General features: G+C 43.5%; 2 protein-coding genes across 7 annotated transcripts in view; one reads left to right on the forward strand and one right to left on the reverse strand.

The window, feature by feature from the left end:
* Positions 1–2,255: 2,255 nt before the first annotated feature.
* On the reverse strand, positions 2,256–13,881 carry orai2 (ORAI calcium release-activated calcium modulator 2). 2 transcript variants are annotated; one of them, XM_012968938.3, is made up of 2 exons: positions 9,739–10,077; positions 2,256–4,649 (listed from the first exon to the last, which is right to left on the reverse strand). In XM_012968938.3, the coding sequence occupies exons 1-2, from the start codon at positions 9,958–9,960 to the stop codon at positions 4,092–4,094; spliced, it is 780 nt and encodes a 259-aa protein (XP_012824392.1). In that variant the 5' UTR covers positions 9,961–10,077; the 3' UTR covers positions 2,256–4,091. The 2 variants fall into 2 exon arrangements, with proteins under 2 accessions (XP_012824392.1, XP_012824394.1); XM_012968940.3 differs by lacking the exon at positions 9,739–10,077 and adding an exon at positions 13,790–13,881 and having other exon boundaries at positions 2,257–4,649.
* The window catches only part of kdm2b (lysine (K)-specific demethylase 2B), a 76,663-nt gene continuing 70,521 nt past the window's right edge, over positions 10,294–16,435 (forward strand). For 3 of the 5 annotated variants that reach the window (XM_031892630.1, XM_031892631.1, XM_031892638.1), the window contains exons 1-2: positions 10,294–10,951; positions 13,878–14,022. In XM_031892630.1, coding sequence (XP_031748490.1) covers positions 10,919–10,951; positions 13,878–14,022 — 178 coding nt within the window. In that variant the 5' untranslated portion in view covers positions 10,294–10,918. Of the gene's footprint in view, positions 10,952–13,877; positions 14,023–14,223; positions 14,329–16,435 lie in introns of those variants that run through there. The other 2 variants (XM_031892646.1, XM_031892655.1) reach the window with 2 other exon arrangements.

Here is a 16,435-nt window from a genome sequence, read left to right on the forward strand (position 1 = left end):
CTCCTTTGTTGCCTTTGCTGTATGTTTTGGGTCATTGTCGTGCTGGAACCATCCACGACCCATTTTCAGTTTCCTGGCAGAGGGAAGGAGGTTGTCGTTCAGGATTTCACGATACATGGCTCCGTCCATTTTCCCGTTAATGCGAATAAGTTGTCCTGTGCCCTTAGCAGAAAAACACCCCCAAAGCAAAATGTTTCCACCCCCAAGCTTGACGGTGGGGACGGTGTTTTGGGGGTCATAGGCAGCATTTTTCTTCTTCCAAACACAGCGAGTTGAGTTAATGCCAAAGAGCTCTATTTTGGTCTCATCAGACCACAGCACCTTCTCCCAGTCACTCACAGAATCATTCAGGTGTTCATTGGCAAACTTCAGACGGGCCTGCACATGTGCCTTCTTGAGCAGGGGGACCTTGCGGGCCCTGCAGGATTTTAATCCATTGCGGTGTAATGTGTTTCCAATGGTTTTCTTGGTGACTGTGGTCCCTGCTAATTTGAGGTCATTAACTAACTCCTCCCGTGTAGTTCTAGGATGCTTTTTCACCTTTCTCAGAATCATTGACACCCCACGAGGTGAGATCTTGCGTGGAGCCCCAGAGCGAGGTCGATTGATGGTCATTTTGTGCTCCTTCCATTTTCGAACAATCGCACCAACAGTTGTCACCTTCTCTCCCAGCTTCTTGCTAATGGTTTTGTAGCCCATTCCAGCCTTGTGCAGGTCTACAATTTTGTTTCTGACATCCTTGGACAGCTCTTTGGTCTTTCCCATGTTGGAGAGTTTGGAGTCTGCTTGATTGATTGATTCTGTGGACAGGTGTCTTTTATACAGGTGACTAGTTAAGACAGGTGTCCTTAATGAGGTTGACTAATTGAGTAGAAGTGTCTAACCACTCTGTGGGAGCCAGAACTCTTAATGGTTGGTAGGGGTTCAAAAACTTATTTCACTCAATGAAATGCAAATCAGTTGCTATCTTTTATTTAAAGTTATTTTTTCGATTTTCCTTTTGATGTGCTATCTGCCACTGTTAAAATAAACCTACCATTGAAATGATACTGTTCTGAGACTTTTCATTTCTTTGTCATTGGACAAACTTACAAAATCAGTGAGGGGTCAAATAATTATTTCCTCCACTGTATATAGTATACAGGGAGGAGCACACCCTATACAAGTCCAAATGCCCTTGGTGCAGGTCAAAAAACAAAAATATAGTAGAAAGAGTGCCGCACACACAGGGACTTGATACAAAAGAAAAAGTGGTTTTATTGAAAAAATTCCAACGTTTCGAGCACAATCTGTGCTCTTCCTCAGGGACAAACCTGAGCACAGATTGTGCTCGAAACGTTGGATTTTTTTTCAATAAAACCACTTTTTCTTTTGTATCAAGTCCCTGTGTGTGTGGCACTCTTTCTACTATATATATATATATATATATATCAAACTCAACAGTAGAAAGCACTCACAGCTACAGCATCAATCAGGTCAGTGATTTATTTCAGCATACCATCTACGCGTTTCGATCACCACAGGATCGTCATCAGGATGATATATATATATATATATATATATCAATCCTTCTATATTTTGTTGAGTCACCTGTATATATACCCCTGACTGGAGTAGGTGTATTGGGTGTGATGTGGGCTTGGGCAAAAACCTCTCAGATTTTGTTCCTGGTAGGCTAGCATCTTAAATGACATTTCCTTAGTTGGAACACTCTCTTACTGATTTTCAGACTGTCTCCAGAAACTATGTTGCCACTATTCACCTGGAGTGGGGGTTATTATGGCTGATCAGAGGCAAACAAATATACGATCAGTAATGGCAAATGGCAAATGTTGGGCAAAGCGGTGTGAAGGTCACTGCCATCCGACCTTGAAGCAGCACAAACACAACACGTCCTCTGTAATGATAAATGGCATTTTACCATTTGGCAGTCTGATGGAAAAAAGTGTGAGTGTAGAATGTAGTGTTCTGCAAAGAGACTGCTAATGTTTTGTAAAGGGGGAATAATGTTCTGGGGCTATCCTGACAGGCAGGTGCAAGGATACTCTTGGCCATATAGTATAACTAAGCATACAACATAGTTACAATGAACTTGACACTGCATTTATAAATAATCCATTGTCTCAAAGCTGGCGCTTTACTCAAAAGAGCATTTGCCCAATAAGGAGCACATGAATGATTGTTTTATAATTTAAGATATATACAATAAGGCTTCCTCTCTTCACATTTTATATTTTACGTGCACTCGAATACAGTTTATGCAAAAAAAAAAAAAAGTTTATTAAAGACAGTGACATATGAACATAAAATAAAGGATTAAAGCACAAGGTGTAAAAGCTTTTGCTCAAACTGTAAAATACAGTAGGTGTTTTGGGAAAAGTAAAAAAAAAAAAAAAAACAATTGAAATTTTTAAAATGACTAAGTAATGGGTTTTATCTAAAGGGAAAATATACTTAATAAATGCCATTATAAAGTAATGTTTATCCACTACATATTTCCCTTTAATATACTGGGCATCGATCAATTAATGCACCTAAATTTTATCTTCTGTTTATAAATAAGATATTAATTATGTAGTGGAAACAATAAGCACAGGCATACATTATATAAGAAATATGTGCAACCTAGATAATGCAGGGAAGGATTCTTCTGTCTGCAGTAAATTACACAATTATTTGCTATCATCTAATGTAAAATACATGGAAGATGAGCAATACTTGAGAACATGGTATATTTTCCCTTTAGATGTACATAGGCTTCCTTTGTCCTGTTTCAACTTACATTAAGAACCTGTTTCACAGTTACATAAGACACACACTTAACAGCAGCTTATAGGGCAGACACACAAGGAAAATGGCACATTTTATATTGTAACATCACAGTTTTTTTTAATAATTGGTAACACTTAATTCTTAACATCTATGTATAAAAAAAAAAAATACAAAATTGCCCTTTGAATAATTTGGCTAAGTCTGTTTTGTTTCATAATAAAGTTAATTTTTCTATTTACGTAATCCCTTAACAAAAAGGAATTTTGCATACAGAATACGTTATGAATAGAATGACGCAATATCAAAAACTAATGGACATTTTTGCAGTTATTTTAAAATAATAATGGGAGGGGCACAAGTTATGCTGAGCAACCCATATTGTCCTCACATATAGGACCAGAATGTTGCTGCAAAAGGCCATTGGACCTATACTTGCAAGCAGTTTTCTCTTGGCACCAAAAGGCAAACAAGCAAAACATATCCATTCATGCGACGCAACAGCAAACAATACACTGAAGGCACTTCCTGCAACAAGAGGACTTTTTTCTCTGAAAGTGTGACAGTCTGGAGCAAAATAGCAACAGTGATATCCGATCTACAGCTGCGGCATATATACATGCACAAGCCATGTCCAGCATTGAAAGAGCAATCCAGTGACTGGTAAGTAATTGTTGCATGCAGTAGAAAGGTGCTCTCTGTAATCAGCTCCTCTGCATGCGACGGATTACAGTGTCATTCATGCAAAACAATATGCTGCTTATTCCTTGAGCAAACAGTAAATAATGCAGCGGTCTTATTGTTGTAGTCAGTAACAAAATAAATGTGTTAATACAAATCTATCAGACGAAGCATGCTGGTATTGAAACCATTAGCAGGAGGAGGTCTTTCTCATTATACTTGAGACTCCTCCTGGATCTAAAGAAGTTAAATCAATAGTGGGCAAACCCCCACTCCCAGGCAGTTAAAACGGTCTACATTATGCATGGTCCCCAACCTTTGCTCTTTAACAGCAATGAGGGAGAACAATTGGGGTTGGCTATCCCTTTGGAAATATAAGCATGGCCTTCAGGCAGTGCCTGGGCAGAGACTACGTAGCAAAGAACAGAATCTTTGGTGGATAGAGTGTGTGGATACTATCACTCCATTTGCAGACTAAGCATGCTCAGAGAGGCTAAAAAGAGCCCTGTATATAGCTTCCACCCCATATTGCACAGACACTCTTGTTACAAAGTTTTAGTTCAGAGCAGAGGTCTTTAACCACTGGACATCTGTGTTTTGAATATAGCCTAAGACAGAAAATTTGGCCTATTCAAGATATTTCATGCATAATGACCCGGGGACTGTACTGGATCCCCCCTGTGATCCAACTGATCCTGAAGTTGAGCCAGCTCTGCCAATTCATTTAACTCTTGGAACTGTCGGTCAGTTTTATGGCTGACTAATGATCTGTAGAAGTGAACAGCAAACACTATGAAAACTAATCCAAAGGGGACCATGATAGCTGTGGAGGCGATGGCAGCTGCTTGGCCAGAGCTAACAGTAGAAGTATCATTGGAAGATAACTTTGGACTGTTCACCGGTAGAAATTTTACCCAACAAAGCAGCACGACCTCTGCCAGGAACAGGAGCGTCCCAATAACGGTGGAAAAGGCCCAGGCCAATTCGATATGACGGTGCATCCGTTCATGTGGGGACTCTTTCACAGAATTGAGATTATGTACATTGCTCACTGCTTCTATATTAGGGAGAATGCAGGTGCTTATCATAAGTGCAAATAGATGGACAGCAACCAGAACAGTGGTACAGGCACTGAATGCAATAAGAAGTCCAGGAGGATAGGCGTGATCGGCTTCTAGCTGAACTTCCACCATTGCAACCTATAAAGAGAGAAAAAAAAATATGTGGGGGACAGTCACAATAAATATATAATATACAGTATGTATATCTTTATTAATAAAGCGCTACTTATGTACGCAGCGCTGTACAGTAGAGGTCAGTTTGGTCATTTCCCTATGGCACCAAACTGTATGTAATTATATCCTTATAAACGGTGCTTAGTGATATCAACAGTTATAATCAAAGCTTATATGGTGTCATTTCTGTCACATGACTCACTGAAACTTGTATATTGTAATAAATAAATGTAAAATATGAGGATATTAGAAGTTACCTCAGAGTTCCATGACCTGTATAAAATTATATCCTTATAAATGGTGCTTAGTGGTGTAATTTCCGTCACATGACTTACTGAATACAGGTATGGGACCTGTTATCCAGAATGCTCGGGACCCGGGGTTTTCCAGATAAGGGATCTTTCCATAACTTGAATGCCATGACCTGTATAAAATTACTCGGCTTTCTGCTTTTATATGGTCTTTTTGGTGACTTATAGTGAATAAAGTACCCCCTGTTGTAAAATAAAGGATATTATATCTACCAGACAGACCTTCAGGCCTTGAAGCATTTGGCTATTAAAGCTGACAAAACATTCATAAAAAACCCAACAGTTAACAAATAAACAAAATCACACATAAAGTGTGTAATATACAATATTAATAAAGTGTGCATTTTTAATCATTTAATGCACAGTATATCACAGTATGCATCAGAGGGGGTCTCCAGCTGAAGCACAATGACAACACTCAGAATCCAATCCCCCCCATTTCTTGCTTCAACACAACTAGGATAATACCATGCTTTGTACAGTAGAAGGGGCCTATGGTATGGATCAATACCAGAGCTGTCCAACTAGAGGCCCACAAACTGGATGCAGCCTCCAAAAGATGTTTATTTCCCTTGATCTACTCAGAGGCTCCACAGACTTCACTATATGATATTATTTTAATTTAATTTGGCCCTCCAGAATTCTGTACAAGATATTATTGGGCCATTACATGTAATACATTGGCCTTCACTGACCATGCAGGGCCCCGCCAGGCAAAAGTTAATGAATAATAGAGGCAATTTCCTTAGGTACTAGAGTAACTGCACGACTTGTGCTGCTAGCAATATGCACAACATTCCGGCGGAGCTGGAGAAAGTTCTCCTCCTGAAGGGCGATGACACAAGGGGCACTTGGTTGGTGCTAGAATTGCTGCATATAAAACACTTTTAAATACTGGAATTGCATGTTATCTTGCACAAATACGGTACCAGTCATTTGAGCACATTAAATGGTTTACAGCAAGTCTTTTATATGCAACACTTTGACCCAAGAAGGAGGAGGGGGCGGGTTTGAAGATATTTCCTATGGGCAACAAAGTACCCCTTGTGTCACTGCCCTCAAAGTTGATTGGAATGGTTGAGGAATTACTAGGTAATGTCTGGTTTTAAAGTGTCTTTAATTACAAGATTAGTGGCAAACATAAGAATTTTAAAGCCTTTGGGATAATCAGTTTAAAACTAATAAACATGCCAAACAATACACTGGCAACCTAAATAGCTCGAGGGGAAGATCTGCTTATAACATTTTCTGCAATTAGCCTTCATATTTAATGGTTTTTGAATGACTTGGTTTTCAGTTTGAATCGAGGTCCTGCTTGCTATATTCACTGAACATAACAACCTGGTCACTTAATACATTTCAGAATAGAATAAAAATAAGAAAGAAAACCACTAAATAATAGTCTAACCTTTTTATAAATAAGCTTTCTGGTTGCCAGGTTCACTGTACATAGCAGTTTCATTTTCCACAATGGAGGGTGTCAAACATATGGAATAGACCCTCACACCAAAATAACCTTTTAGCAACCTTTCTTCATTTAGGAGATGGATAGACAGTTAGGTCTAATGCATTACTGGGTGCAGGGGGTGTTCCATTTGCCTGGAAGATATGTTAGCTAACACAATTAAAATAATCAACTCCGACACAATGTTGAAATTAAAGAGACAGAACCTAGGCTAGAGTCATTGTGAAAGGAATTCTAGGAAAGGGATTGCAGGGTTTCATGTAACAACTTTTGAAAATAAGGGACTAATCCCTATACTTTATGGGGTAAAAAGTTTCCCCAGGGGTTGTAACCCACAGCAACCATAAAAAATGCTAAGAAAAATAGACATGTGTCCTTCAAGCACAGAGAATTCCACTTAATATTCTTAGCAATGGTTCCCAGCTATTTTTCATTGTGTTGTAGATAGGATTTAGGAGAGAAAAGAGCTTTAACCAGAAGTGTGTAACTAAATTTATATATGTAGATGGTTTAGGGCAATGTAACAAAAATTAAGAAACATTACTGGGAAAAAAAACCCTTTAGATGAATGAACTCTTTTGGCTTAAGCGTCGTTATTAAACCCTGGAGCTAAAGCTCACTATGGAACTGCCCTAATCTATTAATACTTGCATTTCATAATCCTAAAGAATGCAGAAGCTTAACACCGAGAGCTAGGTCTGGAACATCCAGCAACACCAGGAAAAAAACGTTTGCAGAAAGAACGCAATGTAAGAAACGTAGCTGAAAACTAGTCCACTATTTTGGGATCCGGCCAAACCAAAGATTAGGCCGTTTACCGAACCAAATCAGAAATGCATATGCAAATGAAGTGACAAAGGGGTTAAAGAGAACCGCATGCTGCGCGTGTAGTTTATGTGACAAAAAGTCACAAGATTTTAATGATTTGGTTCCGCCAGGTTTGTGAATTCGCTGGATCTGAATCCTGCTGAAAAAGGCCGAATCTTGGCCGAATCGTGAGCAAGAGCAGGGCAGAACTGATTCAGGCATAGGATCTATTATCCAGAATGCTTGGGACCTGGGGTTTACCGGATAAGGGATCTTTCTGTAATTTGGATAACCATAAGTCTTCTAAAAAAAAAAAAGTCACTTAAAAAGTAAATAAACCGAACAGAATTTTTTGCCACCAATATGGTAGTAACAATCAAGTACAAGGTTCTGTTTTATTACAACAGAGAAAAGGAAAACACTTTTTGGGAGTTTTTGGGAGATTGCCTTCCTGTAATTCAGAGACTTCTGGATAACAGATTCCATAATTGTATTATATTTAAAACACAAAGCAACATTTTGCCTAGGGAAAGCATTCCCTGCTATGGGTGGGAAGGATATGTCACTATGTTGAGATCAATGCACTATGTCCCATTCTGCCTTGCACTGAACTTACCTCTGATGTTTAAAAAGCTTTATACATACTATCAAGGTGGCCATACACAAGATCTGCTTGTTTGGCGACATTGCTATGCAAGCGGATCTTCTCCCAATAGAATAGGCCCTTGTATGGTCACCTTTACAATGCATACTGTTATAACACTAATAGCCCACACAGCAGTACCACTACAAACCACCTATGATTGTAGTAAGTGGTTTAATGGCATTACATTGTCACTGCATACTTGGGGCTGACTGTGGACAAAATTCACTCAAGCATGCAATTCTTTAAAGTCCCTAAAAGCAATAACAGGTAGTTTGAAGCAGCACTGGAATATTTGGAGTACGGAAAGAAACTGTAGTACCTGAAGAAAGCCCTTGCAGACGTGAGGAACAAATGCATTGTGGATACTGCCCTGGCTGGGGCTGAAACAAGCACCCCAGTGATACATGGTAGCAATGCTAACTGGTGCAAATGTACAGCTATGTAGATTGTTATATTTTGGATATTTTATTTTTACTTGTTATAAAGTCAGATTCTGAATTTATTGCTAAACCTAAAGATTTATCTTATAATACAATGATGGTATCTGCTGTAAATGTTTGCAACGGTGTGAGGGGGAAGTAGCATCTCTGGGTGCCCTTGTGAGCAGTTAGATCTAATCTCCTAAACCGGTCACACCACTCACAGCACCACACTTACATGGAAACTGGGAGCCTGCACTCTGCAGAATGGTATGTACACAGGTATTTTGAGCATCCAATTATGTTACAGTCTAAATGGGCTAACTTTACAGCTACAGGCACTATAGCAACAGTGCAAATATTAGAAACAGAAATTTAGAAATTGGTATTTCTATAAGGTGTCTAGTATTGACCCTGAATCTTCTGCTAACTGAACAGTCGTTCAGAAGTCACCACTGCATCCTTATGCCAGTAATAAGTGTAAGGTAATAAAACACTTAACCTTTTATTATGGTACCAGCCCGTAGGCCTAAGGAATGATATGGAAAACACTGGCCATGTCTAATTTTCTGTTATAAAGGCAACTAGATGAACACATAGGTTAGAGAACAAAGATATCCCTATCTTAAAATTCAGTAAACAGGTGGGTACCATGCAAAGCCCTACAGTCTGACATACTTAATCTCTATATCTATTGAGCCAGCTACTATTTGGAGCTCAGGTCAACTACTATCTTTCATTATTAAATTCCTGTTGAAAGGAAAAAAGTGCTCACTCGTCAAGTCATGTTAATGTGTTCTACCTCTGCAGAGACAGTTCGAACCCAGCTTGAGCTCTGGTAAAAAGTAAGTTGGGGGGGTGGTGTGGTCTCTACAATGTGGGAAATAATTTGACAGATCAACATTTAAACTAAAAAAAAAAAAAAAAGGGTGGGACACAAATATTTATAAAATGAAAATGAATGGAGTCCTTTGCATTGTCCCTTCAGCTATTTGTTGAAATAAAATTCTCTCCACCATAAAACGTTGAGGTAACAAGGAGGGCTGGTGGGGCCATGCACCAAGGGCTCCAATTTAGTAATAAATATATATATAAAAGAGAGAGAGAGAGAGACACACACACACAAACAGTAACTCAGTAATCCTACAGCTCTCCATCTGTCAGCTGTGCTACTGGGACTGCTAAGTGTCAGTTGTATGTGACAGGTTGCACATCACTAGGAGAGACTTGGCCTGCCAGTAGATTAACAGTATTTCAGCCTAAGGCTACTCCTGGGCACTGGGGCTGCTACACATAAGAATGGGCTATTATTAGACGGGCTGGGAGCAGTCTAGCAGACGACACCATGTACAGCACATGACATGTAAGGTGACAGCCGCTTGTACAGATGGGGCCGAGCACTTACCATGGCGAAGCCGGAAAGCAGCGCCGAAGTTCGGCTTGAGGCTTTGAGCTTGGCCCGGCTCAGGTACAGCTTTCTCCAGGACAACGCCTGCATTGAGTGCTCGTTCAGACTCATGAGCTCCACGTAACTCCGGCTAATCCACTCCGGGTAGGACACCTCCTCCTCCTGCAGCTGTGGGGGGCACGGGCGGGATTTAGCTGCCACTCCGCACTCAGGGAACATTGGCCCGCCGCCTAATTAAGTAAATCTCCTTCGCCTCATTTCACGCTTAGAGCCACCGCCTCCCCAGCGCTGCACTAGCTCCGGCCTCCCTGGGATAAAGAGGGTGCGCGTCACAAGCCACACAATCAAGGCCACTTCGGAGGGGCGAGGCTATTTCAAGGAGGAAATCAAGCCCTTCCCATTCCATGGAACAACTTGTCGCTCTCTTCCGCCAACCGTAGTGGGATTTTGTTCCGCCAACCAGGGCCTGATTGGCGGGGATGGCGCTTAACGGATATTAAAGTATTGGCTCTATTGGTGGCTGGAACAGGTGTCAACAGCTTTACGGGTTTGTTGGGGGCGAGTCAATCCAATAGTTGCCACAAAACTGACTTTTTTTTTATATTACTAAGTCCATGATAGGAGCGAAAAAAAGAGGGTGGGATTTTGTAGTGTGAATAGAAACATTCTCCGCACCACCCACTCCCCCGATCAATGCTGTGGAAAGTACAGCTCTAAAAGTGCAGGCTTCATGCAGCAGTCATAACAAATAAAGAAGCGAGCTTGCTTGGCGCCTGCGTACTAGGCAGTCCCCGTGACCGACCAAAATATCAATAGGAAAGGTTCCCGAATGTCAGGAAATGTCTGATTCACTGTAGCCAGCCAACCCACGCGTGTCCGCTGCAAAGTTGTAAGGCGAGCGGCCTCCGAGGCGCCCGGACACCATGTTTCCCTTCTGCGGCCCGTGACGTCAGCGACCCTTTAACTCCACTGGCAGCGATGGTGTCTCTTGTACTTTGTGATGCCGAGCGGGGGATTCTTTGATAAACCTTAACTTTTCTGGGGGGCTTTTTTATAAGTGGTGTTTTCTATACGGATCTCCAGCACAATGCAAAGCAGCTGGCCGACTCCTTAACGGAGGAAAGCTCTTTTCCAACAGCCATTAGCCCCATCTTTCCAACTCTCCTCCTCAAAAACAATGGAGGCAAAGAAAGACTCTGCAAGAAGATTGGTGTGTAGATGTTTTTATTGTCTGTTACGTAGAATTAGAGCGGGGCAGAGTGAGGCAGGGTATGCGAGTTAGCTGGGGCCACACGAGTGCCTCTGGGCTGGGGTGAGTGTATGGCGGGGGGCTACAGCAGTGCCTTTTGTTTCCAAGCCACACGGTGCGAGTGTAGGGTTAGCTCTGTACAATGGGCTTTTCGCATGGCTTTGTTGTTATTTCCTACTTGTGGTGTAGACGTGCAGCTCCCATGGTCCCTGCTGGCTGCTGCCTGAGCAACAACTTCACGCTTTCTATCTGGCCCGGAAGCAGCGCTAAGAACAAGCAAGCGATCAGCTAGCCACACAGGCAGTGCGCTTTAAAAGCGAGCAAACGAAGGCTTCATCGCTTTCAGCCTTTCTATCTGTAATGCTGGACTTTGTGCCTGATGAACGGTGAAGGCTCATCGCTAGGCTTTTCATGTAAAAAGCACATTGACGACCCTATGATCGTGGGACCATAATGAAATAGATAGAGGAGCAGCCCACCTTTACGTCTCCAGCTGTTGCACTGTAACTATTCAATGTCCTTTCGGATGTGGTAGTTATGGTTTGGCAACGCGTGTTGGGGGGTAAAGACAGAACCCTGTTAGACTGAACTCTGTTAAAAGGAAAGAACATGGAAAAGTGCGCTCATGTTTAATAACTACGTTAAGTAGGCTTGACTGTAGTAAAAACATGTATGCATAGGAACCTAGGCCTGTGAGACAACGCCCAATATTGTATCATATGTATCTAATGTATGACTGTCACAGCAACACTCATCCCTCAACGAGTGTCGATGAGAATAGTCCCTAGACTCTGCTCTGCAGCGTGGGCTTCTAAACGTATCCCTAGCCAGTTGTGCCTAGGACTGTCCTATTCATGGGGGTGCCAGCTGTGCCTAGGACTGTCCTATTCATGGGGGTGCCAGCTGTGCCTAGGACTGTCCTATTCATGGGGGTGCCAGCTGTGCCTAGGACTGTCCTATTCATGGGGGTGCCAGCTGTGCCTAATACTGTCCTATTCATGGGGGTGCCAGCTGTGCCTAGGACTGTCCTATTCATGGGGGTGCCAGCTGTGCCTAGGACTGTCCTATTCATGGGGGTGCCAGCTGTGCCTAGGACTGTCCTATTCATGGGGGTGCCAGCTGTGCCTAGGACTGTCCTATTCATGGGGGTGCCAGCTGTGCCTAGGACTGTCCTATTCATGGGGGTGCCAGCTGTGCCTAGGACTGTCCTATTCATGGGGGTGCCAGCTTTGCCTAGGACTGTCCTATTCAGGGGGGTGCCAGCTGTGCCTAGGACTGTCCTATTCAGGGGGGTGCCAGCTTTGCCTAGGACTGTCCTATTCAGGGGGGTGCCAGCTGTGCCTAGGACTGTCCTATTCAGGGGGGTGCCAGCTGTGCCTAGGACTGTCCTATTCAGGGGGGTGCCAGCTGTGCCTAGGACTGTCCTATTCAGGGGGGTGCCAGTTGTGCCTTGGACTGTCCTATTCAGGGGGGTGCCAGTTGTGCCTTGGACTGTACTTTTCATGGGGGTGCCAGTTGTGCCTAGGACTGTCCTATTCATGGGGGTGCCTGTTGTGCCTAGGACTGTCCTATTCAGCGGGGTGCCAGTTGTGCCTAGGACTGTCCTATTCAGGGGGGTGCCAGTTGTGCCTAGGACTGTCCTATTCAGGGGGGTGCCAGTTGTGCCTTGGACTGTCCTATTCAGGGGGGTGCCAGTTGTGCCTTGGACTGTACTTTTCATGGGGGTGCCAGTTGTGCCTAGGACTGTCCTATTCATGGGGGTGCCTGTTGTGCCTAGGACTGTCCTATTCATGGGGGTGCCAGCTGTGCCTAGGACTGTCCTATTCATGGGGGTGCCAGCTTTGCCTAGGACTGTCCTATTCAGGGGGGTGCCAGCTGTGCCTAGGACTGTCCTATTCAGGGGGGTGCCAGCTTTGCCTAGGACTGTCCTATTCAGGGGGGTGCCAGCTGTGCCTAGGACTGCCCTATTCAGGGGGGTGCCAGCTGTGCCTAGGACTGTCCTATTCAGGGGGGTGCCAGCTGTGCCTAGGACTGTCCTATTCAGGGGGGTGCCAGTTGTGCCTTGGACTGTCCTATTCAGGGGGGTGCCAGTTGTGCCTTGGACTGTCCTATTCAGGGGGGTGCCAGTTGTGCCTTGGACTGTACTTTTCATGGGGGTGCCAGTTGTGCCTAGGACTGTCCTATTCATGGGGGTGCCTGTTGTGCCTAGGACTGTCCTATTCAGGGGGGTGCCAGTTGTGCCTAGGACTGTCCTATTCAGGGGGGTGCCAGTTGTGCCTAGGACTGTCCTATTCAGGGGGGTGCCAGTTGTGCCTTGGACTGTCCTATTCAGGGGGGTGCCAGTTGTGCCTTGGACTGTACTTTTCATGGGGGTGCCAGTTGTGCCTAGGACTGTCCTATTCATGGGGGTGCCTGTTGTGCCTAGGACTGTCCTATTCAGGGGGGTGCCAGTTGTGCCTAGGACTGTCCTATTCAGGGGGGTGCCAGTTGTGCCTAGGACTGTCCTATTCAGGGGGGTGCCAGTTGTGCCTAGGACTGTATTATTGGGGGGGGGGGGTGCCAGTTGTGCCTAGGACTGTATTATTCATGGGGGTGCCTGTTGTGCCTAGGACTGTCCTATTCAGGGGGGTGCCAGTTGTGCCTAGGACTGTCCTATTCAGGGGGGTGCCAGTTGTGCCTAGGACTGTCCTATTCAGGGGGGTGCCAGTTGTGCCTAGGACTGTATTATTGGGGGGGGGGGGGGGTGCCAGTTGTGCCTAGGACTGTATTATTCATGGGGGTGCCCGATTTCTCTCTTACCCTTAATTAACTGGTCCGGTGCCGGTGCTGCTGCGTGACACAATAAAGCGACCCATGTTTAACCTGACATATGTGTCCCGTTCCCTAGCGCTCTATTGACCGCACCAGGTACGCAGAGCACGAAGACCTGTCAGACGTGGAGGACATGGTGAGCATCAGGGGCTTCAGCCTGGAGCAGAAGATCAGCAGCAACTCCTACCGAGGGGACTTCGTACGCTACATGGAAGGCAAAGGTAGCGGCAGCAGCTGGTTATTAGGTTAATGCCTATGCCCTATACCGTTAGCTGTACAGTGCGCCGCCGCGTAGCCCTGCCGGTACCAAGGCACGACAAGCAGCCCTTAGTTGCAAGGTGCAGTGTAAGGCCGGCTACACGTGTCAAACTGTAGGGATTTAAATTTCCCGCCAGGTGCCTTGGCGATTAAATGACGTAGCAGCACTTGGCATCACCTGTAAGCAGGGCCGGTGCGCGGCAAGCGCTGGGCTGGAACTGCATGTAGCTTCCCTCGGTCTTGGCCTTCGGGCGGCAGTTTTATTCGCTGTATGTTTATTCTCCTCACAACTCGTTATCCCAATTATGGCAAGAATACTTTGTTCCTTCAATTACATTTACGTCCCTATAATATAGTCTCGTATAATTATGAGTGTGTGGTGACTATGCGTGTGTGTGTGTGCGCGTGTAAAATCGTCTTTTATTACGATTACGTCGGAAACATAAAGTGACATCCATTGACGTGTTGGAATGGGATGTTAAGTGCGAGTTTATATACCCGGCCTGCGCTTCCATCACCAAGTCACTCAAACAATCGGGGGCACTCCCTCACATCAGTGCGTGTTCTGCGCTGCAGCGATAGCATTTATATGCAATTAAGGGTATTAGTTGGCAATACCCAGACACGCACTTAATTTTTCCTCATGATCTAGCGTTCTTATATTATGTTGTGCTGGATCTTTTGCTCAGGACAGCAATACAACTTTAAAGTAAGTCAGTGGAAGCCAGAACTGTCTGTTGCAGAAGATATATTTGAGTTATATTTGAGTGAACCCATGTTTAGCTGTAATCAATTTACAAAAACTACTGATAGATTGTTGGGATGTATTTACAATATACTGATACTGTCTATCCACATACAGATACAGTTTGCTTATTACTGCCTGAAATGCAATGAAGCTTAGGTTTGTTGTGTCCCAAAATAAATCTCATACTGCTGCCTGATAGTTGAGTAAGCCAACATAAACCTACACTAAATCTGCAAGGGTAATGTACAGGACCTGGACAAATGCACACTCCCAATCTTAAATAGTTCATATTTATTATACCAAAATACACAAAAACCATGAGGACTAATTTAAAATAATTAAAAACAGAAACACCGATTTCTCCCAAAACCAGTGGAGCACATTCCACACAAGCCGCGCGACTAATCTCCCAAAATGCCATTCCACCCGCTAAAATGTTAATTGCTGGTGGGATGGCATACGCGGCGAGAGGCAACTTCGGCAATTGTGGTGCCGCATATGCCATCCCACCAGTGATTTACATTTTAGCCAGTGGGATAGCATTTCGGGAGATTAGTCGCCCACGACAAGGGAGATTTGTCGCGCTGTGTTCCACAGCCCTTTGGTGACACATCTGAGGTAGTATACAATGTGTACTATGAAATTTCAAATTAACAGACTTAGTGATCAAAATTATGCAAAGATCCCATATACTGAAAACTCCAGGTCTCAAGCATTCTACATAATTGTGCCTATACTTTACACATCCCCTTTATTTGTTATATCCTACTTCAAGCACTTAGGGGCACATCTATCAAAGTATGAATTAGTCCGAATGGAAAAAAATGGTATTTTTTCTGACTTTTAGAACCGTGCGTATTTTCTATGAAATTTTCATTAATTTCCACGATTTTTTCGTACTTTGCGACTATTTGTGCAACAACATCACATTTGCCGCAATGATTATGAAAGTTTTGGATTCATTCAAACTTCGGTATAGTGACTTTCCTTGGGCCAGGTTGGAGCTGCAGAGTGCCATTGAGCCCTATGGGAGACTTTCCTTGGGCCAGGTTGGAGCTGCAGAGTGCCATTGAGGCCTATGGGAGGCTTCTAAAAACATGCACAGAAGGATCAAAGTCAGAAAGTTTTTCGTGGCTTTTATGATTGTTCGGATACAAAAATTTCGGATCGTACCATGATATTTTCATACAACCACGATGCGATCCAAAATTTTCATATTTGATATGATTTTTTCTTAAACGTACTTTTCACAGTCCGAAATTTGGACTTTGATATATCAGCCTTTAAGTCTAGGGAATTAAATTATCCCATTATACCAAGTGTCACATGGCACACGGATAAAAAGCTATGCAATATCTGGAACTGGAGAGGCACTGTAAGCTACAGGGTTATTGTAAAATATTTAATTCCTGTCTCCTGGAGTGATATGATTCCTGCTGATATTAGGAATCTGAAAAAAACCTGAGGCCATGTAGTTATGGGAGTTTTTAGTGTAGAAACCTCGTGCTTGTTGGCATTTGGGTGTTTTGTTGAGCTGTACAGACACAGGTCTGTACGTATCTTAATGATGTCATAGTGATGTCAGTTTGCTGCTGTCATACATTAACAGTGGGTTGCTGAGCCTCTCT

Source organism: Xenopus tropicalis, chromosome 1 (genome assembly GCF_000004195.4).
Source record: "Xenopus tropicalis strain Nigerian chromosome 1, UCB_Xtro_10.0, whole genome shotgun sequence".
NCBI lineage: Eukaryota > Metazoa > Chordata > Amphibia > Anura > Pipidae > Xenopus > Xenopus tropicalis.

Excerpts from the sequence above, each read along its gene's own strand:
- orai2 (XM_012968938.3), bottom strand. The coding sequence starts at position 9,960 with ATGTTCCCTGAGTGCGGAGTGGCAGCTAAATCCCGCCCGTGCCCCCCA. Across the intron at positions 4,650-9,738 it reads TGCTTTCCGGCTTCGCCATG|GTTGCAATGGTGGAAGTTCA; the intron begins GTAAGTGCTCGG and ends CTCTCTTTATAG.